Source organism: Lathyrus oleraceus, chromosome 1 (genome assembly GCF_024323335.1).
Source record: "Lathyrus oleraceus cultivar Zhongwan6 chromosome 1, CAAS_Psat_ZW6_1.0, whole genome shotgun sequence".
Lineage (NCBI taxonomy): Eukaryota > Viridiplantae > Streptophyta > Magnoliopsida > Fabales > Fabaceae > Lathyrus > Lathyrus oleraceus.
In genome coordinates, this window is record NC_066579.1 from 385908560 (window position 1) to 385935587 (window position 27028).

Here is a 27028-nt window from a genome sequence, read left to right on the forward strand (position 1 = left end):
CTCCTGGTAACCAATGCCTTGTTTGATCTCAGGACGCAACCCGTTCTCAAACTTGACACACTTGGATTCCTCAGCATCAGCATTATTATAATGAGGACAATACTGCACCAGCTCCTCAAACTTCGAAGCGTAATCAGCAACAGACATGTTACCCTGCTTCAGTCCCAGAAATTCCATCTCCTTCTTACATCGCACATCAGCAGGAAAATATTTCTCCAGAAAGGCCGCCTTGAACCTTTCCCAAGTCATCTCAGCACCTGGTACTACAATTCTCTGGCGAGTGTTATCCCACCAGTTTTCAGCCTCTTCAGATAACATATGCGTACCAAACTGCACCTTCTGTGCTTCAGTACACGTCATCACCCGGAAAATCTTCTCAATTTCCTTCAGCCAAATCTGAGCACCATCTGGATCATAGCGCCCCTTGAATGTAGGAGGGTTATTCTTCAGAAACCTTCCCAAATTCTTAAACTCGTCGACCGGCGGATTCTGCTGCGCCTGCATAGCCTGCGCCATAACAGCCAAAGCCTCAGCAATCACACGGTCATTTTCTCCAGCCATACTCTGCACAACACCACCACAACCGTTAAATATCGACAGTGCCATTTACACTAATCGATCATCAGGGAAAACATCACATTATGACTCGACTGGACTGACTATGCTCTGATACCACTAATGTAACACCCTTCTACCCAAACGACATATTTAAATAGATTATCAGAGTACAACATGTAGAAGAGTTTACATTTCTTACAACATAACAATTATCGCATCACAACATAAAACATATTATTTATTTATTTATTTTATTAAAACTTCGCAGCGGACAACAATATTAATATTATCATTCATCATATAACAATTCATAATAATGGTTCAACATTATCTCAACAAACATCTCAACATGTTAGTCATCATAAACAACTTAAATAATAATCAATTATCTATCGAATCCCATAACCCCGGTGTCACATGACCAGAGCATTTGACTCGACTCTGTAGAATAACTCTACACTTATTCTTCAAACCTCAACGATAGCTACTCCTCTTTATCTGCACATTGCTCATCATAGATGAACATAAACACATGCAGAAGGGGTGAGAATTACATTATTAAATAATAATATAACGACAGAAATATAAACATAAATATATTTCACAGATGCTAACACAGCTCATCATAATCATCATAATCAACATATTCATGAACATCAACAAAACAACATATCAAATGCAATGCACACACCCATGCATGACTCAACACGACTCGGTATACCCATTTTGTGACCAACTACAGGATCACCACTCCCAGATTCATCACCATAGAATCCGAGTTCCCCGCAAGGAACCAAGCCTCTCAACAAGCCCGGAGTCAACAACATCATCGGAACTCAGTCCGTTCATCACTAGGCATCGGCCTTTCATGAATGCATGCACACCAAGCATGCATCATAATCAACATAGCAACAACAGCATCATATAGTCATGTTATCATCATCATTAACACATTCTATCACAAAAGCATATCACATCATGCCACATAATCAAACACAGTATTATCACACTCTACTAATATCTATACCACTCAAAGCAACGGGAAATGATCCCTCGTATACCATGCATCAGCTAAGTTATCTCGCTCAGCCTAAACAATAAAAACTGCTCAACAACAGTCCAGGAAAGACCACAATTCTGCCCATACGCGTAATGTCTATGCCCATACGCGTATTGCCCACGCCTGACCAATTCCATACGCGTATTGCCCATGTCCATACGCGTATGCTACGCGTATCACATTCCCATACGCGTACCAACAGAGACCAAAACACGTTCAAAACATCATCTTCCTCATCCATACGCGTATTGCCTAGTGTCATACGCGTATCAGCCATCTCATACGCGTATTGCCTAGTGCCATACGCGTATGACCAGAAACCAGATTTCCAGATCTGCAATGGCTTTCTCTGCTACGAGATCTATCCAAATTCATCCTTCCACAGTCCAAATTTCGCACAAAATCACTCATATCATCTAATACAATTAGTCCCCTATTCGATTTCACAAATCCTAACATCATTGCATATAATTTCTACGAATTCCTTTGATTAAAATCCCAATTTCGTTCATCCAATATTTCACCATTTTCAGCATATTATTGTTTAATAAGGTTCAGACCCCTTACCTCTTTGGATTGAAGGAAGTTTTGAGCAATCTTTGGCCTTTTTCCTCTTTCTTCTCTTCCTCTTCAGCGTTTCCCCCTTTTTTTGACTCTGAGGCAAAATACGTGAAAAAAACTCTGAGTTCTCCCTTTGGCCTCTTATCAAATTTCCACTTTTACCCTTCCACTCTTCATATTCCATTTATTTTATTATTTAATTATTATTAAAATAAATAACACCTATAATAATAATAATAATAATAATTCCCGATATTATTTAATAATTCCTTTTACCTTCCAATAATCATATTAAATAATATTTAAATTACTCTAACAATATTTGGGGTGTTACAGACTTCTTGCATGCAATCCCAACATAATCCACACATTCCTTGAACTTTAAAGCCTTATAAGGTGAATATCTAACAAACCTAATTGCATTTATAACACTTGAAATTGAGGTGTTGGTTACTTGTAATCCATATCTCACAACCAAATTCAGTACATGAGCACAACACCTCATGTGAAACCCAAACCCATCTATTAAAACTCCGTTCATGTTTCTTATTTTTTGTTATATATATTTAACATCAACATCATTTGAAGACGCATTATCCATTGTGATGGTGGAAACATTTCTCAATCCCCCACTCTTTCAATACATCCTCAACCTTCTCACCAACGGTTTTACCTCGATGATTTGGGATAGCCGTAAAGATAATTATCCTTTTTTGGTAATTCCAATCCCTATCAATAAAATGGGTAGTGAGGGTCAAGTAGTTTACATTTTGGACAGAATTCCAACAATATGTTGTAATTGCCATCCTACTACTATCATACTTAAAGGACACTCAACCTCACTTTCTCATCAAGATATAACTGAAAGCAGTCCCTAGATATGTTTCTCCTAGATGATATAGAAATTTGGGGTTGTATTTGCCTACAAAAGTACTTAAGCCCTTCCCCTTCAAATGTATTGAATGGTTTATCATATAAAATGTTAAAATAAGCTAATCAATTTCTACAAGCTACTTGATTAAACCTAGAATTTAATGGAACTAACCCATATCCCTCAGTTGTTGAATATGACAAGATTGTTTGGGTAGGGTCAGTAGACACGTTCAATAGATATTTGGGACATGTTTTCATGTGACTCTTTAAATTTGATTTTCCACGTTTCTTAGAGTCACACATGTACATTTGATGGCAATATTTACATGCAACGGTTGGTGGGTCACTATCAGGAATAAGGTTAAAGTGATCTTGTACCTCAGATCTCTTTAACCTTAAATGTATTGAATGGTTTCTCATATAAAATGATAAAATAAGCTAATCCATTTCTACAAGGTACCTGATTAAACCTAGAATTTAATGGAACCAGCCCACATCCCTCAGTTGTTGAATATGACAAGATTGTTTGGGTAGGGTCAGTAGACACGTTCAATAGATATATGGGACATGTTTTTCTGTGACTCTTTAAATTTGATGTTCCACGTTTCTTAGAGTCACACATGTACATTTGATGGCAATATTTACATGCAACGGTTGGTGGGTCACTATCAGGAATAAGGTTAAAGTGATCTCGTACCTCAGATCTCTTTCTATTATAGTTTGCATTATGTCTTATTTTCTTTGTGTCAGTTGATGGAAGATCGGGCGTTGTAGTTTGTTGACTAGGTTGTGAAGGTTCATTGGCAATTGGTGTTTGTTGCCCACTTGTTGAAACAATGAGTAAATCAACATGAACATAAACCATACTAAAAATCAAAACAAAACATGTGATCAAACATGAGCCTAAACTTACACATATTTTGCATATCTCTAATTCCTCTAGCTCCTTGCATTTGTCTAGCTCATACAACCAGTAGGTACCTACAGTCAGCAACAACCAAACAAATCAGAAATAAATTTATGAACTCTACTCGCTCACTCAATGACATAACAAAATGAAACATAGTCAAAAAGACAATATTTTATTTTTCTCACTATCACTGGTCAGTACTGTATTTTATTCAATCTAAATGGTGGTACATACTCATTATAATAAATGATACTGTCTCATTTCTTGAGAAACATATTTTTATTTTGCTAATGCCACCACTAATTATTGGAGGGAGCGAGTAGTATTTCACTAAGATGCTGATAAAAATAATTTACTGTCACATGAACATATAAATAGTACAATACTTATAAAATAGTAATACTCCATTTGAATATTTATGGATAATGTAGATTGTAGAATATAGAAGGCTATTAAATCATGAAGCATATATATAATGGTATAGAAAAATAAACTTCAATCATAAATATCGTTAAAAGGTGAAATATATAACCTTGGGATCCTTATTACTCTGGAAACCGCATCAATTGGTTTTGTTACATATTTTGCACTGTGAGATGCAATACAAGCTGTTTTGGAATGAAGATCTAAAGCTGCTTGCAAAATCAAACAAGCAAAGAGAAAGTTAGCTCCATAATAACTCTAACCCAAAAATTGATTTCTAGAAAATATGCAACTTTATAAACTTATATAAATCAGTGCTAGAGAGAATAAACTTATATAAAGTTAGATTCAGAACAAACACAACCTCCCACCTAGTAATGTGCAGAAACTACACCATCCATATGTGGCCAGTACATACCACACCATATCGAGAGAGAACAAAAAAATGAGTGGGAGAGAGAGCACGACACTCACACACACACACACACATAGAGAGAGAGAGAGAGAGAGAGAGAGAGAGAGAAGAGAGAGAGAGAGAGAGAGAGAGAGAGAGAGAGAGAGAGAGAGAGAGAGAGAGAGAGAAGGATGACAATGAGGATAATGGTGGTGGCTTGAAGCTTGGAGGCGATGGCGATGTTGTTGGTGGTGGCTGATAACCCTAGAAGAGGAAGCTTGGAGCGACGATGAGTGAATGAAATAAATTTTGATAGTGTAACTAACCGTAATATGAGATTAAGCAATTGGACCAAGGAGTAGGGATGACAATTTGACCCATCCCCAATGGGCACCCACAAATTTACCCACAACGGGTAGGGTAAAAACCCGCAAAAATGGGTACGGGTATGGGCTCGGGTAATTACCCATAAAAAAAAGCAGGTACGGGTGCGGGTATGGGCACCTTGGTACCCAACCCGCCCCATACCCGCACACTATATATTTATGTAATTTTATTTTTATTTATATATTTTAGTTTATATTATTATATAAAAATGTATGTCTATCAATTATAAAACGTATATCAATGTTAAGCCATTACATATTTAATATAAGTGTTTGTTTATTTCAACAATAAATTGTTTGAATTTTTTTTAATGTTTTTAAGAACTTAAAATTATATGATATTTTATAATTGATCTATTTATTTTTAATAGGAATGCAAGTCACGGATACGGGTATGGGTACTTACATACCCATATGGCACGGGTACGAGTGCTAACTTTGGCACCCAAGCGGGTATGGACTCGGGCACGGAGATTTTTTCAAATCGCGGATATGAGAATTAGTATTATAGTACCCTGTCCAAACCCTACCCATTACCATCCCTACCAAGGAGTTTATGAGCCAATTTAGTTTAATGTTAACCCAAACACTATACCTAGTTATGAATACTATAATTATATATATATATATATATATATATATATATATATATATATATATATATATATATATATATATATAATTAATTAATAATAATAAATAATATTAATATTATATTAAGTCGAATTTAGATTCTAACGAATCAAATATTTACCACCGAATTCGACAGTCATACTAGTTAATACTCAATTGTATGACCTATGAATACATGTAATCGAAGTAACCCGATCCGTAGATCCAAACACACTTCGATTCGGTCGATACTATCGAGTGGTCTTTGATTGTCCATCCATAGTGTTTTGACTGACTTCTATCAAAAAATCAATTTTAACATATGAATTTTAGAAAATAGTGATTTTAATTATAATCATTAAATATAGGAGATCCTCAGCTAAATTACACAACATCCACATCACTTAAAAGATAAAAATATGTAGTCAAATTAAAAAGGTTATCTCCTAATTAGCCAAATATTCCTCCTAATTATAATGGGTAGCAAGAAGAACATAAAATAAAAAAAAACTAAACAAACATATTGTTTCATAAAACTCACAAGTTTACAACGACAACACCAAAATATTGAGGTATAGTTGGAGAAAGAATGAAGCTTACATCCACTTTTCATGTCCTATCTGAAGTTTATGAATTTTGTAAGACAATTGCTAATTCATGTAAGAGTGTGTATAAATGTGTTTTAAATTCTGAAACAAATAATTAAAATGGACAAGAATAAAGTGTTTGAATTTTTAGAGATTAAGTTTGTTAGAAATTGCCTTAGAATTTTTATGAATTCAAATATATTTTTGATCTTAGCCATATTATATACCACATCATCATCTTTATCAAGGTGACATTACCACATGTACCTCCAATTAAAATAAATAAATTCCACCTAACATGTTAAGTAAGTTTTTATTAAAAAATTTAAAGTGCAAACAAAAAATATGAATCGAACTTTTTGAGAAATTAAAAATAAATTTTGAGATATAACATATTTAGCCTTTTTTCGCTTTTATTTGGCCTTTGGTTTGTTGGAGCATTTGGAATGCTAGAAATAGTTTGGTCTTTGAACACTCTAATTGGAATGTGGTTGAGATTTTATTGCTTATTAAATCAATTGGGTGAGATTGGATTTCTATTTTGTCTAAGGGGAATATAGATATTACTAGAGATTTGTGGTTTGCTAATCCTGCTAATTGCATTGGATTGTAACTTTGTTCCTTTTGTATTGGGTTGCACCCCTTGTGCGTACTAATACAAGTGATTATAAAAAAAAAACAAACATATTTAGCCCTTTTTAAAAATCCAAAACAAAGAATTTTGATTTAGTTGAGTATAGGGTTGAGCCAAATCGGAACCGACTAAATCCCAACTCATTCGCAACCAGAAGTGTCTTGAGAGTTGAGCGTTCCGTTTGTAACCATCGGAAGCAGAGCGCATCATTTTCTTTCCTTCCCATTATCACTGTACTGAATCAGTGAGTGGCAAAAAACCCTAAACTCGAACACCTCTTAAACGTCGTCGTAATGGAGGTAGAACCAGTAGAACCGCAATCACTGAAGAAGCTAAGCTTCAAGTCTCTCAAACGCGCCCTCGACCTCTTCTCCCCGGTTCATCAACAACTTGCTCCTCCCGATCTCGAAAGGTACTTTTTTCCCATTCTCTTCATAATTCTCCACCTTTTTATGCATCGTCTAGTTCGCTTATGTTTTTCTTTCTTTGTTATCATGCAGCAAGAAAATTCGTATCAATTACAAGGTTAGTTTCATAATTGGATTGATTTAAGTTATGTTAATTTTAGTTTAGTAATCTTAGCGCCGTTGATTAAGCAGGGATTTGAATTGTGTATATTTTGGATTTGTCTTACGGCTATCAAGTTTTTCTGTTTGTGGGATAATTATGAATAGATGCAGTTATGTTAATGTGGTTTGTTATAAAATTAGGTCAATGCTGAGTATGGTGGAATTAAAAACACTGCTCAACCTCCCCAGCAGACAAATTCTGCCGCAAAGGATAATTCTCAACAAGCAGGGTCTTCTAACACGCTTGCTCTTCCCGGTATGAATCTGAATATGATACTTATAATAATAGTTATCATCTCGGTTTATTAATATCAATTATCTAGCTGGTGGTATAATGATGGATTGGCCTGTGGGTTGATATGATTTTTCAGCATCTTTTTGCATTACATACAATTTCTTGTTTTGATACAGTGGCGTTGTTTTATTATATCATTATGAGTGTAATATTGTTGGGTTTTTTGTTGTTCATTACATCAAAGGTTTTTGGCAATAACTTTTGAGAATACTAACTCTTGTTGTATGTTCCTTTTTACATAACTATTAAATCTTGAACTATATTTTTCTTTTTCTTTATTATTTTGTTGTTACAATGAACTGATTTGGATTTTTGGTCTTTGATGTGTCGCCTTGTGGATTATTTCATTCCTTGTAATTGTTTGTTTTAGGTTGGTTGATTTGATACTCTTTGAAATCCTGTCCTATCCCAAGTTTTTTTCTCCCTTTTATTTGGAGTTTTGACATGGTATCTTCTTATTTAGTATTTTTCGTAAATTATTCTTCAGAAATTAAGACGACATGGGTGTTTGTGCCTAAAATGTTGCTATGGTTTCTCATCTATTAGTGTATTAATATGGTAGGTCCAGGAAATTCGGATCTTCAGAAAGGAGGGCCCCAAAAAGCTTTGGTTGTTGGTCCAGCTATGCCATCCACAGCAACGTAAGAATATATTTTTCTTTAACTTTCTGAACATATGTTGGCTAGGTACAATTTTCATTTGCGAGTAATCTGTTTGGGTCATTGTTATCAAATATTTGCTTCTTAATTCATCAATTATCAATCTGTAAATTAAATTCTGACATATTAGCTTCTATAACAGTTAGGATTTGAATCAAATGTTCTGCTTGCAAATGCTTAGTAATGAATCATGTGGTGTTCAGCATTCTAAAATATTTTTTTGAAGAGCGTCTTTGGGTTTCAATATTTTATGAAACTGTTTATGACGTAAACATAAACTATTGCAAAAGTTGGTGGAAGTTTGCTAACGCGTGGCATTTTATTTTCAAAAGAAGAAAATTAAAGGATTCCATGTCTTGGGAAGTATTCTGTTTGATTTAACTTTTCTTGTGTTCTGATATTTTTTTCCGTATACTTAGATTTTAATACAGTATCTTGAAATTGATTTTCATTACTATTCCTTGCTGTCGTAGAAAGGAAAGCCTTAGTTTCCGAATAAAACATAGATTGTGTAACACGCAGCATGCAAATTTTTTGAACAGCTGTTAAATACTATTGGTTCTCATATTTTTGTTTCTTTACAGGAACGGTCTTGGTTCTCAGGGAAAAAGTACAGTAGTTGTTTCTTCCTCTGGCTCATCCGAAAGGTTATTTCTGGCTTTCTATCAATGCCTTTATCTTTTAAGGGCTTATCTCAGGGCTCATTAACTTGATTCTGCACACTATCTTCTATGTTTACTCAACATGAATGCATACAGGATGGATCTTCTGTTGGTTTGGCCTTTTTAACTAAACTGTTTCTATATTACAGGAATTTCTCAACATCTGCTCTGATGGAAAGAATGCCAAGTAAATGGCCACGACCTGTGTGGCATGCACCATGGAAAAATTACAGGGTGAGAATTACTTGACCACTTTTTTAACTACTTAATGATAGACGAGGGGATTAGGGTTTGTTCTTTTTCACTCTCAGATTCTCTGACCCAAAACAAATGTAGCTGGAGATATCAGGTTCACTAGCTAGTAGTTTAGCCTTGGAATCTGTTTTTACATTACACAAGGGTTTGTTCTGTTTATTACCAAAATTTTGTGCTGGATAATAACGAGAGAGATGTCTGTTGGCGTCCACTATGCTGTTAAAAGTTTTTTTTTTGAAATCTATTTAAAGCACAGAACTAGTAATGCTTTACAGCAAATAAGAGTGCAATCAGAGTAGTCAATAGCCGTGCTATAGCGGAGCAGAGGCCAGCCGCTGCAGGAAGAGCCTTAGCGGCGCGGAACACTATAGCGCCCGCTATAGGGTAAATAGCGGGTATTGGGGGCAGAGTGGTTCCTGGCCCGGAGTGATTTTTGTCCCACTATTCTTTTCCCCTCTGAAAAGCCAAAATTACCCCTTAAATTTAAAATGTTGTAAGAGTAAGTTTGGGGTTTTCAATCAAATTTGAGTTGAAACTCAACCCTAACCTTTCTTCACTGATGTTTCTGCACTTCTGCTATTACAAAGAAAAATCACAAGTTCCTCCCCCACCTCTCTCACTTCATATGTTTATAATTATTATTCATGTAATTTCAATTTGAAAACTTGGGTATTCGTATGCTAACATTGTATCTATGAAGCACGGACACCTCCAGCAGTAGGCGTGTCGCGGAAAAGTCAAAGAAGTGTCCACTAAAAAATGTTTTTTGTTTTGTTTCGACACTCTTCAAATCAATGGTTAACACCCGAATGACACTCATAACACATGTCAAACAATTCAGAGAAGTGTTTCAAACAAAAATTTGTTTTTTTTTCTTTTCTTCAAGACATTTTTATACATATTTTGGACAAATCTCACAAATTTAAAATTGTTAAACATGTATTTAAGAAATGCTATTAATAAAGAATTAAAGACATTAATTTTGATTGGAATATTTTCAACTTTTTTAATCATAGATGGATAAATATAGCTGAAATACTCACTTATATATAGCGGTGTCGGTGTCCTTTGACATTATCGGTATCGAAGTGTCCGTGTCGTGTCCCGGTGTCCGTATCGTGTCCCGGTGTCCGTATCGGAGTCAGTGCTTCATAGCATTGTATCCAGAATAATTGGTTTCTGTGTTTGCAAATGTCTTAAGTTTTTCATTCTAGCCAGGTTTAGCAGACATTATTTTTCTGAAAACCCTTCAAATTATAATACTACTGACATAATTTTAGCTGAGAAGTTTAACCATGATTTATTTTCTGTAGGTCATCAGTGGTCACTTAGGATGGGTGAGATCTGTTGCAGTTGATCCCAGTAATACATGGTTTGCCACTGGTTCTGCAGATCGAACTATCAAGGTATTTGATCACAAAATGCATGTCATAGTTGATTGTTAGGAAAAGGCATGTAGATAAATAAAACGGTAAACTTGGCGACCCATGTTAAAATGCTGATTCTGTGGGTTGCTTTATTTCTTTGTAATGCAATCTAAAACAATTGTCTTTGTAGCTAGTGCAGTAATCTGTGCCATGCACGGGTGTATGCTTTGCTTGTAACTGCTTCACTATGCTTATGCCTTTTGTTAATTAATTTCAGATTTCAGTTTTAAACTGCTACCTTTTATTTGTTAAATATTATAAATTAACTTTCTCTGTATTTTTTTCTAGTCATCCGTACACCACATGTCAATTATTTATTAATTATAAATATTGGCTCATTAGTACCATATATTTGCTACAAACTGAATCTAGGAACTTTGAAATATTTTATAAACTTATTCATGTGGAATTTTTAAATTTTCTGTCCTATTCAAAGCTTTGGATGCTTTTTGTTAAGTTGTTTATTTGGGCAGATATGGGACCTGGCAAGTGGTGTTCTAAAGCTCACGTTAACAGGCCACATCGAACAAGTAAGAGGTGAGGAGCCAAGGTATAAATATTCAATAGTAGTGGCAACTATTGTTAACTGGATTTGTATTAACAATGTGCTTCTCTACAGGCCTTGCTATTAGCAACAAACATACGTACATGTTTTCTGCTGGTGACGATAAACAAGTTAAATGTTGGGATCTTGAACAGAATAAGGTCAAATCCCCATTTCAGTATTTGTTTTTCTGGTGAATATTTTAGCAATTACTGAACTCTATCAAATGTCTGGCCACTAAAGCTTGTTATATTATTTTATTTAGGTTATTAGGTCTTATCACGGCCATCTGAGTGGTGTTTATTGCTTGGCTATTCATCCCACAATTGACATTTTGCTGACTGGGGGACGTGATTCTGTCTGCCGGGTATGGACTTTGTTGATATAGTTACTTGATGATATATTTAGATTTAGGTGGAAGCAATGTTTTCTGCTCATTCATTCCGTTTTTCTATTTAAATATATTATAAAGGAAGTAGAGTGTGATCACTATGTTTGATGATGCTAAATTTTCAGGTCTGGGACATACGTAGTAAAATGCAGATTCACGCTCTTTCAGGTCACGAGAACACTGTCTGCTCTGTGTTCACACGACCAACGGTATGCAGATTCTTCTCCTTTGTCTATTTTTTATTTATTTTGACAATCAGAATGTTGTATGGTCAGTAATCTACATGTCCCTAGTTCTGTCCTCTGGCATATCGATATTAGTAAGACTGGCATGTAGGTTATCTTCTGAGTGGATTAGTTCCACTAGAAGCTCTTTGATATGATAAATGTGTACAGACTTCAGCATTCAAACTCAGCTTTGAGACATGTCCTAATATAGTTTTATACTTTCAAACCATCTTTTTCCCTTACTCTGGTGCATTTTTGTCAATAGGACCCTCAAGTTGTCACTGGTTCTCATGATTCTACAATCAAGATGTGGGACCTTAGATATGGTAATTTATTGTTGATTTTTCACATTTTCTTATTTTTCTCTGCCTGTGCTGTGATTATATGCACTTGAATGTCCCTGTACGTGTTACATACTCAATCTTACACAAAATGTGTTCATGCAGGTAAAACAATGTTAACGCTTACAAACCATAAAAAGTCGGTTCGAGCTATGGCTCCACATCCTAAAGAGTATGTCTTCAATATCAGTTGGTTGTTACTTTAGAATGATCAACTATTTAACTATGGTTGATTATTTTTTAGAATATATAAATTTGCTATTTTATTTTGTCTTATAAGTCTCACCCCTTTTTTGTTGGCTGCAGGCAAGCTTTTGCATCTGCATCGGCTGATAATATTAAAAAGTTCACCCTTCCAAAAGGAGAATTTTGTCACAATATGCTGTGAGTTCATTAACTTATTCTTATCAAACTTGTGTGATTATTAACTATTAGATTTATCGTTTATGGTATAGAAGAGAGAAAAATGAATTGTAGAGTAGTATTGTAGAGACTATGCTCTACTAAGAAGAATGAAGATCCACAACGAACCAAACTAGTAGAGGAAGAAGCAAGAGGCGGCTACTGTGTTGCTGCTGTTACATAATAATTTTAGGGTTGTCTGACCTAATGGGCTTTATCTCTTTTAACCACGAGCCTCTAAGACTCTGAGGAAGCCAAGTGAACCATGAGCTTCTTAAAGTTAAGAAAATAAATAACATAATAAAAATAACAAATAACACAATCAAATAATAGTAAAAACAGTATATTATTTTTGTAAATATATATACTCCCCCCTCAAACTAATAAAAGATGGTTTGAGCCATTGAGAATTTGAGATGGACCATACACTTTTAACTTGGATCTCAAACTCTGAATCTGGAGGTGAAAAGAACCTTGGTGAGAAGATTCGCCAACACTTGATTAATCGAATAAACTTGCTGAGCACCTTTGCTTAAACAAAAAAGAAGTCAAGTTCCATTTATTTAGTCTATATTGTCTGAGAGTCTCTGGGCTAAGATTGTCACAGTAAATGTGATGAACTAAACAAGTTTTGGGCAATTCAATTTCAGATGGCAGAGTTTGAGTGCAGAGGATTTAAGTATTGGATTTTGTAATAGATCTGCAATAATTTACTATTTCAGTATCGGGTTCTGTAATAGATCTGCTGTTTCAGGACCATGTTTGATAATTTGCTGCCTCCAACCACTGGAGAGAAAATTGGTTTAGCTTCAGCCGTAGTAGTTTTTGCAAATAGGTCTCGAATATGCTTACTCTGACTAAGAATTTGAAACCCATCATCCAAAACTTGAACTTCAATTCTAAATACACTGAAAATCTCCAAGTTGTTTGAGAGAGAGAGAGTGAGTTTTCAGGGACACGGTGAAGGCTTATTTCCATTAACCATAATATCATTTATATATACTAGCATATAGAAAACACTAGTAGCCTTTGGCCTGTCAAACGCGACATGAGGGGCCTGTTGAAGGCCATTAATTTCCTTATTAAGCTTGCAAACCCTTGTCTTTTCAGTGCCTTCAAACCCTAGTGGATGTGTCGTATAAGCCTCTTCTAATAAGCCATCGAGGAAGACATTGTGGAGAAGGTGCCCAAGGTGGTTGAAACTACTGTGCCTGCTGCGGAAGATGGAGGCAAGAAAGAAACAAAATTTGGCTGAAATCAATGATAGTATATGGATGCATCATGCCCACATACCTGTAATCTGTGGCACGCTTGACATTGAATCGAACTGTGACCTCTCTGCAGCGGCCACCACAATCACCACCACAGCTATTTGTTCCTTGATTACCAGAAAGTTGAGGACCAAAAATATGGGAGGGGTGTTGGGAGTGTGCTACTAGGTTATATATTTGCATTTGGTGGATAAGACAGGGAAGAAATCAACAGGGGAAGCCTTACCGACATTGACAGAAGGAGCCAGGGAAGCCTTACCAATATTGACAGAAGGTGCAGATGTGAGCGGATTTTTGTGAAACTTCAATTTGAGCCTCTTTAGCCAAGTAAGGCTTCAATCTCTTATGATTGCAGTGGCTTAATTTCGTTGCTGAATAATGTCACAAGATTTATATTCCTCGCCATACAAACATCAAGCTGTTCTTGTGAAGAAGCTGGAGGTGGTTGCGCAAAACTACACGGGGGTTATTGATAATTGAATCAAGCTTGTGATACCATTGTGTTCATGATACATGAGAGAAAATTAGAGTGAACTGGAATAGTTAACTGTTATTAAAATAAATCTTAAAAACAAGGTTACAATAGTCTTGGGTATGCATAGAGACTGGAGACAATGCAACTGATTTAATGATTAATGTAACATACTGAACTCTAAGCTTCTAGCATAGAACTGAAACCATGCAAGCTGCAAATAATACAAATGCCAGAAAACAGAGAAGGCAAGATAACAAACGTGATATACTCGTAGAAAAAGGGTAGTATCAGTTGAGCATCTCTATACTCAAGTATCAATAAAGAATCAGATAGTTTCCTGTGAGTTAAATCACAATAGCAAGTACAATTTGTTTGTTGACTATAATTAATCTTCATGTTCAAGTTATACTGCTTCAAAGATATCAGTTGGAAAGAGATTGTTATATAATAATTGATGTGTTTTCATTATTTGTTGTATGTGCAGTTCTCAACAGAAAACTATTATCAATGCAATGGCTGTCAATGAGGAGGGTGTGATGGTTACTGGAGGTATTGGCCTAAAATTTAATAAAACCCTGTTGGGGATTGTTTGATAGAGAATCAAATAAATCCTTGTCTCAGTTTTTAGCGATCATGTGATAATCTTTACTTGTCATAGGGAATTCAGCTCTAAGCTCCTTACTTTTCCCCGTTTCAGGTGACAATGGCAGTATGTGGTTCTGGGATTGGAAGAGTGGTCATAATTTCCAGCAATCTCAAACAATTGTACAACCTGGTATGCATATTCGGCTGCTTTTACATGTCCAGTATGTTGCTAGTTAGTTATAACATATACACTATGGTTTTGCATAGTTACTCTTATCTTTTATTTTTGTGAGAATAATTACTCATCTAATTTCATCTTTCCCCAACCTCCCCTTCTTATACAGGTTCACTGGACAGCGAGGCTGGTATCTATGCTTTAACCTATGATGTCACGGGTACAAGGCTTATATCATGCGAAGCCGACAAGACCATAAAAATGTGGAAAGAAGATGACAATGCCACACCAGAAACACATCCCCTTAACTTCAGGCCTCCTAAAGACATTCGTCGTTTCTAGTTATGCAGGCCTCCTGAAGACATTCGTCGTTTCTAGTTATGCAGGCCTCATTTATTCAGTCAAGTAAAACAACTGACGCAGACAAGGCATTTTGATTAGATGAGCTTTTACCTTGAGGTCTTGATGTACAATTATTTATTCATACTTGTGGAAGAGTTCATTTGTAAAACTTTGAACAAAAATTAATATTTCCGTATTTAATTAGTTATATTACAATCTAAATGTTACGAGATTCTTGTTTCACATTTATGCAAGTCAAACAAAGTCCAAGAACAATTAAATGTGTTCATAATTCATATCAAATTGTTCACAAAATATCAACTGGGTATGAGTGAATTGTGTCCCTCCATGCAGTGGTGTTATCAGGCTTAACATCACATAGACATTTCCACACTGCACTGTTACACTTGAATCCACTTCCAAAGGCAATTTGCCACACCCTATCTCCACATTTCATCCTCCCTTTTGCTTCTATGTAGGACAACTCATACCAAATTGAAGCAGATGAAGTGTTTCCAAATCTATATAAAGACATTTTCGACGGCTCCACATCCTGTTTTTTTAGCTTCAAGTTTCTTTCAATGGCTTGTATAACAGCTCTTCCTCCTGAATGTATGCAGAAATGCTCAAAAGCCCTGTTAAAGTTTGGAGTATATATGCTTGTTCTTTTACTCCATATTTTGTAACAAAGAATTGAAATTACATACAGGAATTGCTCCCTCCATGGCAAAACCAATGGTCCTAATGAACCAATATTTTTCTTCAACACATCACCACAAACATTGACTATATTCTTTGATATCGATACACCTTCCTTGTTCTCTGAATCCATGTCCTGGTAGACACATGCATAAGATTGATCATCATATGCATTGATTGTTCTTACAATATGTTGTAGTTCATATTTCGCCTTACGCTTATCTTGAACCCTACTAGACATCAATACAGCTGATCCTCCCATTCTGAATAAGCAATTAGTTAGTAGCATAGATGGAACTTTCCCTGTGTACCAATTTAAACTAAGTGTCTCTGTGCTTACTATTAAAGCTATTGAGTTCCTATGAACTCTCAACAAGTCTTTAGCAAGACTAACTGCTATAATTCCAGCACTGCATCCCATACCTGATAAATTGAAGCTCATGATGTTGCTTCTCATCATGAACTTGTTAACCACCATTGAACTAAGAGACGGCGTAGGACAGAAAATGCTACTGTTAGTTATTAAAATGTCCACGGATCTCGGGTTGATGTTGGTTTTTGTTAAAAGATCTTTAACTGCTGTATACATTATTGTTTCAGCTTCTTCAAGTGCAAGGCTGATAGCCTTAACTTTCGGTATTTGAGCAAGAGATGGAGGAATGGATGTTTCATCGCTGAATCCAGATTTTGCATTGATTTTACTTTGGAAATCAACAGCTTCTTGTTCCATTTCATCATAAACATTGTTCTCTTCAAACATTGCTTTAGGTAGTCTATACGAACTTGGGGGACAATAGCAATTAAAATCTATCAAATAAATGTGTATTTTTCTTCTACATGCAAAGTAAAAGGTTGCTAAACATGTTACCAAAAGTACCATAAAAAGATGGTTAGATGAAACATCAATGTTCATAAATTTTGTAAGCACTTTTAATGATGAAGGCAAAGTGTAAGGTTCCATTTTTTGATACAAGTTGAAGTTAATTTGTTTTGGCTAGAATTTTGTGTGTGTATGTGAGGTTGATGTTTCATGTCATGGTTATATGGAGTTAGAAAAGAGAGTCCAATGGGAAAAGAAAAGAGAAAAATGTGGAAGAAAAAGAACATTCTTTGTGTTTTCCTAAATAGTAGCATCATACTCAATAACTTAAATGTATATTTTCTCACGCAAAAGAGTTAGTCATTTTTTTAGTCTAAACTTTTTGTCATGTGAATTAGATTTTCTTATCTTTCTAATATGGTTTATACTTAACTCATGGTAGAAAAGTTTATATAAATTAAAATAAAAGAGGGCTGATTTCTTTTACTATGAAACTTATTTTGTTTAAAATATAGGAAAATACTTGATGTATTCTATATGTTACTTTCACATTTTGTTAAAAATACAATAATACCTCAAAATTTTAAAGATGTATTTTTGAACGTACCCTAAACACATACAATCAATGTTGATTTTAAGTCATGCCTCAACTTTGTGTATATTTTGTTTTTGAAAATGTATTTTCGTAAGTCTTACAGAGATGTATTTTTAAAATATACCGAAGGAGAAGCAACCAGAGAACTAGAAAGATGTAGTTTGACAAAATAAAATTAGCATTGATAACATAAAACACAAAACATTACATAGATGATGTTAATATAAATCAAATATTACATTTCAATAACAAAATATTACATAGATGATGTTAACATAAATCAAACATTACTTTTCAATATCTAGGTATACGTTTCAACATCCTCATAATATATTTGAATGATTTCGAAATCATCACATCCATCTCGATCGAAACTTTTGTTACTAAATGAAAAAAGTATTTCATACAACCCTTAAATATGCACCAGTCTTCAGCTCAAAGTTGTTGAACTCAATCTTCCATTCGTTGTCAATCAATGGTGAACAATACTCGAACTTTATTATTTTTCGATTGTCGAAGTATAGTAGGAGATTATGCAATATGTATTTCAGATTTGCAAGAGGAGTGTATTCCTTGAACTTAAATTCAATTGAGGGCTTCACGCCGTTGAAGTAGACATATGTGACATGGCAATTGATGTTTATTATGGTGTAATGTGTTTTGGTATGAAACATGAGACAAGAGCCCATACTTATAGTAGCTGTAAAAAATATGGACCTTTGAAATTCTATCTTGTACCAGAGGATATTCCAGAAATGCATCACTGGTACCACCCTGTTTTGTTAATCCGGAGATGTACTTCCGCAATCACTCAGAACATGACGCTATTCTATTCCAGACAGAAGCATAACTTGTATTAAATGCAATTTTTTTTGGCAAACTTCAAAATGTATTGAAAAATTCAAAATTGTATATCTTAATAATTGAAACATCATTCAGTTATGAAAGCTTCCACGTTTAGTGGGAAAGGAGTGTGGGTGACATTTAATGCAACTCATGATGATTTTCATTAGGAAAAATGAGTATACCCCTTTTCTGACATGTGTTCTCAACACGTGGAAACCTTTCCACTCCTTGCAACAGTCACTATATTAAACAGGTACATTACATGTGCTATTGGTCTTCTATAAAAGATCCTGATATATGACACTTTTGGTCACGTTAGGAGGGCGTCTTTTCTTTTTAGATTTCTTTGGGCCTTTTCCTTTGACTGAGATTTTAACCTTTTCTAGGCTCTTTGCATTTTTCGAGTTCTCTGGCACGCTAGAACTCTTATGTTGTTGCTTCAATATTTCAGCTTCTTTGTAGCTTTATATCATCCCAATCCGTAGCATGGAAGACTCAACATTCATTATTAACTCTCCCATTTGGTATTATGTTGCAATCTCAGGTGTTTTAAAGAAAGAAGGTATTGCCCATTGTTCATCCTTATCATCATTTGAGTTGTGCCCTTATTTATTTCTTGATTACTTTCTTGATCTTCTTCTTCAACAATTTCTTGGTCATGCAAAATAATAAAATTCTGAACATATGCCCCTATCATTATGGGTTAGTTCAACCTCATTAGACTCTTTCTCTTTTTCAGCCAAATCTTTATCTTGATTGTCTTCTTCTTTGTCTTCTTTCTTCGCATTTATCTTTCCCATATCCTCATTGTCTTTGTCGGTTTAGTCAATCAAGTCATATATTGTTTCTTTCCCCTAATTTTTAGGATCTCCATCTACCTCAATCTCTTAAACATTTTATTCCTCAGCTGGTTCGTTGATATAAAATTCCCATGTTTCTTTGTGCTTCTTCCCTTTAGTTTTCTTGGATGAGTCATTAAATTCCTAGTCAGGGACTTTTGATTTCTTCTTTTTTTTTGGCTGTTGAAGCCTCTAATGTCGCACCAGAAGTTGCCTATAGCAAGTCTGACTATTTTGCAAAAGATCCATTTTCTTCTTACCCTTATCTTTGTTACTTTTCTTCTCTAGGGTCCCTTTTTCTTTAGGGGCAGTGCTCCTCATGCTCTTGTTCCACCTCTTTTGGTGGTTCACCTAAGACGTGTTAAAGGAAGATAGATGGCATATCCATCACTCCTTATTTGTGTAGAGAGTATAATCTTTTATGTCATGTATGTTGCTCCTTCACAAATTTGTAGAACTCTCGTTGGTCTTTATGCATTTGTTGCAATTTTTCCCACAAGAGTTATCCTTTGTTGATTGAAGAGCTTTCTAATAACAACTTCTATCACGTCTCTGATTGAACCTTCTTACCTTTTGGCTTCAGCATATGCAAATTTGCAGTCTTGTCAAAGCCTACTAAAGGGTTGACAATTTCATTTGTGGGATTCTCAAGAACACCGTGTCTCTTGCAAAGTGCAGTGATTAAGCAAGGGAAATATAACATCACATCCTTGATCCTTTTTGTAGATGCATGGATCTCTTGTAAGATTATATTTGCTATGTTGATAGGGGAACATTATGTTGATAGTGGGCATGAGCGAGTGCTTAAGGAACTGGTACCACACCTTAGGGCCCGACCTAAAATTCATTCTCAACACTTCCTCTTCAACAAACTTTGTTGTCTCAAGCCAATTGGTTCATGGAAGAGATATGGAATCACTAATGACTTCCAAGTCATTTTCATCCACTTTTTCAAACAGGGACTAATAAGAGTCTTCCACTTTTTTCACTTCGAACATCTTGTTGAAAGCATTTTTTCAGAATATTGCTCAATTCTCCTTCTTACCATCACTTCCAACTTCTTTTGAGATGTTTATTGAGGTTGGCATAAAATTCCTTCATTAACTAAGTGTTGTAGTTGAAAGGGTGTTTAAAGAACCTTTTCCATCTCTAATTAGTTATGATATGCCTGACCTCATTAGTAAGGCCAAAATCATCTTCCTCCAAGTCAAATATTAATCCTCTTTCTGAGTGGGTGCTCTTTATAGAAAATATATTTATATATCTCTTTTGAGCATTGTTGTTGACAAATGTCTCAACATCACATGAGTTTGAGACAAATAGTATACAAATGGAATGGTGTTCTTGCGAGCATAAGTATTGTATCTCTTTCCATTCACCTTGTACTCCATTGTTGGAGTTTTTAAAAGATTAGAAAAGAAAAGGTGGAATTATGAGAAATAGATGTGATGGATACTAAAGGAGAAATTTTTGTTTCTGAGAGAGAGTGAGAGAGAGAGAGAGAATAAGGTTAGGTTAGAGATTAAGGAAGTGAGAGAATGGATCATGGGTTTAGAGGTTGGACAACTATATAATGAGTGGTAGGATGAAAAAAGGGTAAATTTGAATTTCAAAATGGAGAGAGAAAAGTAAGCGTTAGATTTATCCACAAACCACGCCGCCGGTTACGCAGTAAAATGACAGGGATAGTTTCATCATTGCATAACCCGAGTACGATGTATTAGAATCACACGCACAACCCTTTATGAATTTGTCTCATGTGCTGATTCCCCCACTTCCTTTCATTTTACTTTTTTATTTTATTTTATTCACCTTATTTATTTATTTATTTCCACGTTGGATTTATCCTTTGTTACTCTTGATTTCACCACTTCTCTTGACAATTCCCAGGCGTGACATATGACTTCAAGGTAGCTTTCCAGATTTCAACCTATTACTCCAAAAAACTAACAAGACAATACATTTAAGTTACTATGGGATGCCTCTCATTAGCGTTATTTTTTAGTCTTATAGCTTGACTTAAAATAGAATTATCAATTATTAAAACCAATGACAGTCCTTGCACTAGTCAAAGGATCACCCAAATAAGTTTTCACTCTTTTCCTATTAACCTTAAATTAATTCCATGTTTGTTCAATAATAAGGTCCACAACTCCATGGGGATAACTTTTCACAATTTAAAATGGGCATAACCATCTGGATTTCAGTTTCAAGGGAGTTTCAATCTTAAGCTAAAAAAATGGACTTGTTGTCCTTCCACCAACTCTCTTTTCTGATATTTTCTATCATGCCATTTGCTTTTGTTTTTTCTTTGTAAAGCTCAGCATGTTCAAAAGAAAACATTGTGTTATTCTAGCTCATTGAGTTGCAAAAATACTTGCTTTCCCAACAACTTGCAAGTCGAAGTTTAGCTTCTTAACAACCCAAAAAGTTTTATGTTGCAACTCAATAGGTATATGGAAATCCTTTCCATAAACCAATCTATAAGGAGACATTGCTAAAGGTATTTTAAAGGCAGTTATATAGGACCATATGGCATTATGAAGATGGTTGGACCAGTCTTTCCTAGAAGGGTTCATAACCTTTTCAAGAATTATCTTTATCTCTCTATTGGACAATTAAGTTTGACCACTACTTCGAGGATGGTAGGATGTCACAACCTTATGCTTGACCCCATTACCTCTATCCATTTAGAGACATAGTCTACAACTACTAGTATGTAAAGGTTGCCAAAGTATTTGGAGAAAAGTCCCATTTAATCTATGCCCCACACATCAAACAATTCGTTTTCCCAAATATTAGTGAGTGGCATTTATTGTTTCATGGAGATATTTCCCACCATTTGGAACTTATCACATGCTTTCATAAGTTCATTATCATCCTTGAATAGAGATGGCAAAAAATAACCTGTTAGAAGAACCTTAGCATTTGTTATGGTTCCTCCAAAATAGTCTCCATATGATGCATTGTGACATGATGATAAGAACTGTCGCACCTCTAGGTAATCCACACTTATTCTTAGAAGTTGACAAGAACATTTCTTATAATCATATGCTCATCCTACAAATAATTCTTTTAGTCATTAAATAATCTTTTTCTTTGCTCAAAGTTGAATTATGGTGGCACATATCGTCTAGCCAAATAGTTCACAATGTCTACATACTAGGGTGTCACATCAAAAGTCATCATAAGAAGTTGCTCATCAGGAAACATTTATGTGATGACGGTTCACTCCTGCTGGTAGGCTTCAATAGGGAGTCTTGAAAGATGGTATGCCACTAAGCTATGTACTCATTTCTTGTCTCTAGTTTCAAAATTAAATTCTTGTAGTAGCAATGCCCATATTGAGATAGGCCGACCATATCTCTAGTATTTTGTATCATACATATTATATATTGTTATCGGTCGACCATATCTCTCTCAATCTGACCATATTGAGATAGGCCTCTTCGAATAGAAATATACCAACTAGCTACCCGGTCGCGTTTCTAGAATCTTCTCTTGACCAATGGACTATCTTGTACCCTATTATAGGAGATCCACGCTTCAAGTACATCTAATGATCCTCTATATTCCATGCCAGAAAGATAGTGATGCTGTTATTCCTCCCCCTATATATAGGGAATGATGCCATTTCGGGTAATAATTTTCAAACAAATTTTGAATACTCTTTTCTCTTTCACATACTGACTTGAGCGTCTGAGTGCTAACCTTACAGGTATAACCTCTCTCATTCTCATTGGAAACTCAACTTTGCCGCAACTTCTACATCTCTCTCTATTTTGGTTCCAGAACGGAACAATGGCATGGTTTGTGGGAATATATTTTTTATTCCCATGTTTTATTCAGAACAAATCATTCTCCACCTCAATAAAGATCTCTACCAGAAACAAATGGAGCGTAAGCGGTAGCATCTGAGAAGATGACCGAAAAACTTGATTCCTTTTCAGATACAATCTTTCACATATCACTATTGATCTATGCATTTCAAAACATCACCTTATCCAATGCTTCACCATTTTTTGATTTCTCATTACCGGACGCCGATTCAGGGATTCATCAAGTTTATAGGTCGGAGTTAGGATTTATGGACAAGGAAAAGATCGACAAAATTATGAAGTTTGAACTACCCCTAGTCATAGAGGTCGTGATTATTGATCGAGCCTCGATAATACTTCTAGTAGATGACAAAAGCTCTTACAATGTCCTTTATAAAGACGCTTTGTGACTATTGAATCTTAAGTTGACAGACATAAACCCGTTCGGCGGGGAAGACTTAATAGCTTTCAATGATTTAGTAACTCGACCATATGGAGCGATATATATGACATTATCGATCGATTGGAGAGACTCTTAAAAAAATGTGACTCTCATATTACTCGTAATACAGTGAAGAAGTGCCTTCAAATGCATTCTAGGAAGATAATTCTTGGAGAGGATGGACACAATCACTTCCATCATACACTTGAAGATAACCTACCACGTCGAAGAAGGAACACCGATAATGGTCAGCATTGATTTATAAAAAGTAAGAAGGATCAAAAGGATAATCCGCAAGGATGTTCTAATGTCAGAGCCAAGAGAAAGTAACAAATTCAATCTAGATGTGCGCAACAATAAAGTTAAACCTACCCTGGGCGACGAGTTCGAGTCTATGTAACTTGTTGAGAATCCAACCAGGCCAGTCAATATCAGAATTAAGCTCTCCCCTGAGATAAGATCCAGGTTAATTGAATGCCTACAAGCTAATGTCGATCTCTTCACTATCTCTCTGCACGAAATTCCTTGAATTGATTCGCAAGTGGCTTGCCATCAACTAAACATGGACGTCGGTGCCCGTTATGTATCTTAACGTCAGAGAAAACAATCCCCTGAAAAGGCTAAGGCTACCAAAAACATAGTGAAATGACTATTAGATGCCAGGTTTATCTTAGAAGAAAAGTATACTTAATGGTTATCTAACGTGGTTCTGGTCAAGAAAGCCTCGGGAAAATGGTGGATGTTTGTCGACTACACTGATCTCAATCGAGCATGTCCAAAGATCTCATATCTGCTTCTGAACATCGACCAACTTGTTGATGATTAGGAGGACTATCAAATGTTGTTCTTCACGGAAGCATACTTCATATACAACCAAATACCCATGTTTGGATCCGACCGGGTAAAAACTATGTTCATAATCGAGAAAGCCAATTACCAATACACTATCATGCTATTCAAACTCAAGAATGCCGTGACAACCTACCAAAGAATAATGAACAAAACCTTCTAAGACGCAAAAAAACTCTCAAGGATCAACATCTAACTGATTAAGGAGTGGTACCACCCTCATCACAAAGGCGACTACCTCCCTTACTAAATCACACCGACTAGAAGGAAAAAGTTGGCTAACGAAGGTATAGTCATTGGAAGACACAAGGTTATTTATCTCCCTCGATTGTTGAGAGAAAGGACCGACCAACATGGAAGGCAAGCAAAGACATGCACCCCTACCCCTTCGGCAACATCAACCATAAATTCAACTTTCACTAGTTTTAGCATATTTATCTGGTCTTTATTGAGGACAACTGCACCAACCCTGACACGTTTCTTCTTGGACCAACCTTTCGAAGGAGTTGGAACAAGTGGAGGAACCTCAGGTTCTAGTGTAATGTCGACCGTAGTGATGGAATTTTTCTTATACTTATTTACAAAGGGAAAGAAGATAAATGGATAAAGACTGAACAAGTCCACATACCCACAAAGAAAAAGAAAGAAAACAACTTGCCAAAGACCTCTTTCCGCCCCTTTGTAGAACTAGCTTTTATAACCTCTTTGCAGGGTATCATGTCCTCAAAAAACTAAACAAGGATCAATTTCATTTTCTTATCAACCTAATTAAGAGCTTCATAAGGAACCCAATAACTTTTGACACCCTTAAAAAAATTATCCGAAGACCACAATCGCCGCTGCCGGTCTTTGCACTCAGTTTTTCTGACGTGAGTAGGAGAAACAACATAAAATTCCCCATGAGCAAGGGAAGAAAGATGCTTAGGCATGAATTAGTTAGGCCTAAGATACTTCCAGCAGTCGATGTAGACCTTGAAGACCTGGTTTTTGGCACGATGAAGAGAAACCAACCCGTGACCAACAACATCCTTCGCAACTGGCCATACTTCAAAAAGGTGGAAAAAGTGATCTCGAGAGGCTGAACCCATATTTCCTTGGTATTCTTACCAATAATGGAATACTCAAACAAAACCCAAGTTGTAGGGACGAAGTTGTGAAAGAGGAACACGAAGGTGATCCATAACCTCATTCTCAAAAGAAGTTAATTGAAGATGAACACCTAACTCCAAAAAAATGCAGGAGTAAAAAAGGATAAAACACCCTTAAAAGGACCAGTATTTCCAAAGGACCATATGCAATTTATTATCCTTGGACGAAAGCATGTTTATGGGCTAATTACTCTGGGCCGACCCAAAAGTAATATTCCGCCGCGATTGCCACCATCAAACTACTTAATCAAGCAAAAATCTAAGTTTACAAAATAGAGCAGAATGATGTGGTGAGAACATACGAGTATATGGTAACATCAGAAAAGAATAAATTAAGGAATAATGCTTAAACTATTGTTAGAAGGGGGAAAACATGGGTCAACAATCTAGATCAAACAACGAGGGAAAAAATCCAAGGGTAACCAATATCTTTTTCCATTAATCCCCATGAGGGTACAAGACACTTGAATATCCTAGGTAGGATAATCATTCCGAACCCACATAACTAGGGTGACATGTTAACAATTCTGGGTGACAATTGGTCGACGACAAGAAAACATTAAATACACCCATCCTTCATCATTTCAGTGGCATACTCCAAATGTTTCATTTTTAAAACGACCAAAACAAGTCTTATAAAAAGCCGACGACAGTCACTAAAGACTCCATGGTAATTGAGACTCCCGACAAGTCTTGGGAGGAAACTATTTTGGACGGACCATATCTCTCTCAATCTGACCACCTTGAGATAGGCTTCTCCAGACCTAAATATACCAACTAGCTACTCGACCACACTTCTAGAATCTTCTCATGACCACTGTACTATCTTGTACCCCTCTACAGAAGATCTACGCCTCAAGTACATCTAACGATCCTCCGCATTCCACACCTGAAAGATAATGATGTTGTATTCCTCTCAAATATATATAAGGATCTCGCTATTGCAGGTAATAAGTTTCAAACACAATTTGAATACTCTATACTCTTTCACATGCTGACTCGAGCGTCAGTAACTTTTCAGGTACACCCCCGCATCGTCGCATTGGAAGCTCAACTCCATCGCAACTTCCTCATCTCTTTTTATTTATGTTGCTCATGTATTATGTCACTTATGCAATGTTATATTTATCAATACAAATATATAATATTTTCAATATTGTAATTCTAGACGTAGTATTGTATTCGGATGTTACATCTACACTTCTTATCTTTAAGTTTTTATTAATTACTATTTTTACCATTTTAACTTCAAATTGTTTTTTTTAATTTTTTTTTTATATTATGACTTTAATTTCCAACCTTTTTACGTTAGGCTATGTGTATTTTATATTTATGTATTTATTTTTTGCAATGT

The 27028-nt window shown here is 35.5% G+C and overlaps 2 protein-coding genes across 2 annotated transcripts; one reads left to right on the forward strand and one right to left on the reverse strand.

Moving 5' to 3' along the window:
- The first annotated feature begins 7047 nt into the window (after window positions 1-7047).
- On the forward strand, window positions 7048-15861 carry LOC127138786 (protein pleiotropic regulatory locus 1). Its single transcript, XM_051065314.1, has 17 exons — window positions 7048-7410; window positions 7499-7523; window positions 7709-7823; window positions 8425-8503; window positions 9106-9168; window positions 9333-9417; window positions 10752-10844; window positions 11339-11402; window positions 11485-11570; window positions 11675-11776; window positions 11926-12009; window positions 12293-12353; window positions 12474-12540; window positions 12675-12752; window positions 15001-15065; window positions 15214-15291; window positions 15446-15861. Exons 1-17 carry the CDS (start codon window positions 7292-7294, stop codon window positions 15616-15618), a joined length of 1437 nt encoding a protein of 478 aa, XP_050921271.1. The 5' UTR covers window positions 7048-7291; the 3' UTR covers window positions 15619-15861.
- LOC127138793 (probable 3-ketoacyl-CoA synthase 21) lies at window positions 15815-17316 on the reverse strand. Its single transcript, XM_051065326.1, has one exon. It carries the CDS (start codon window positions 17276-17278, stop codon window positions 15926-15928), a length of 1353 nt encoding a protein of 450 aa, XP_050921283.1. The 5' UTR covers window positions 17279-17316; the 3' UTR covers window positions 15815-15925.
- Window positions 17317-27028: the final 9712 nt, after the last annotated feature.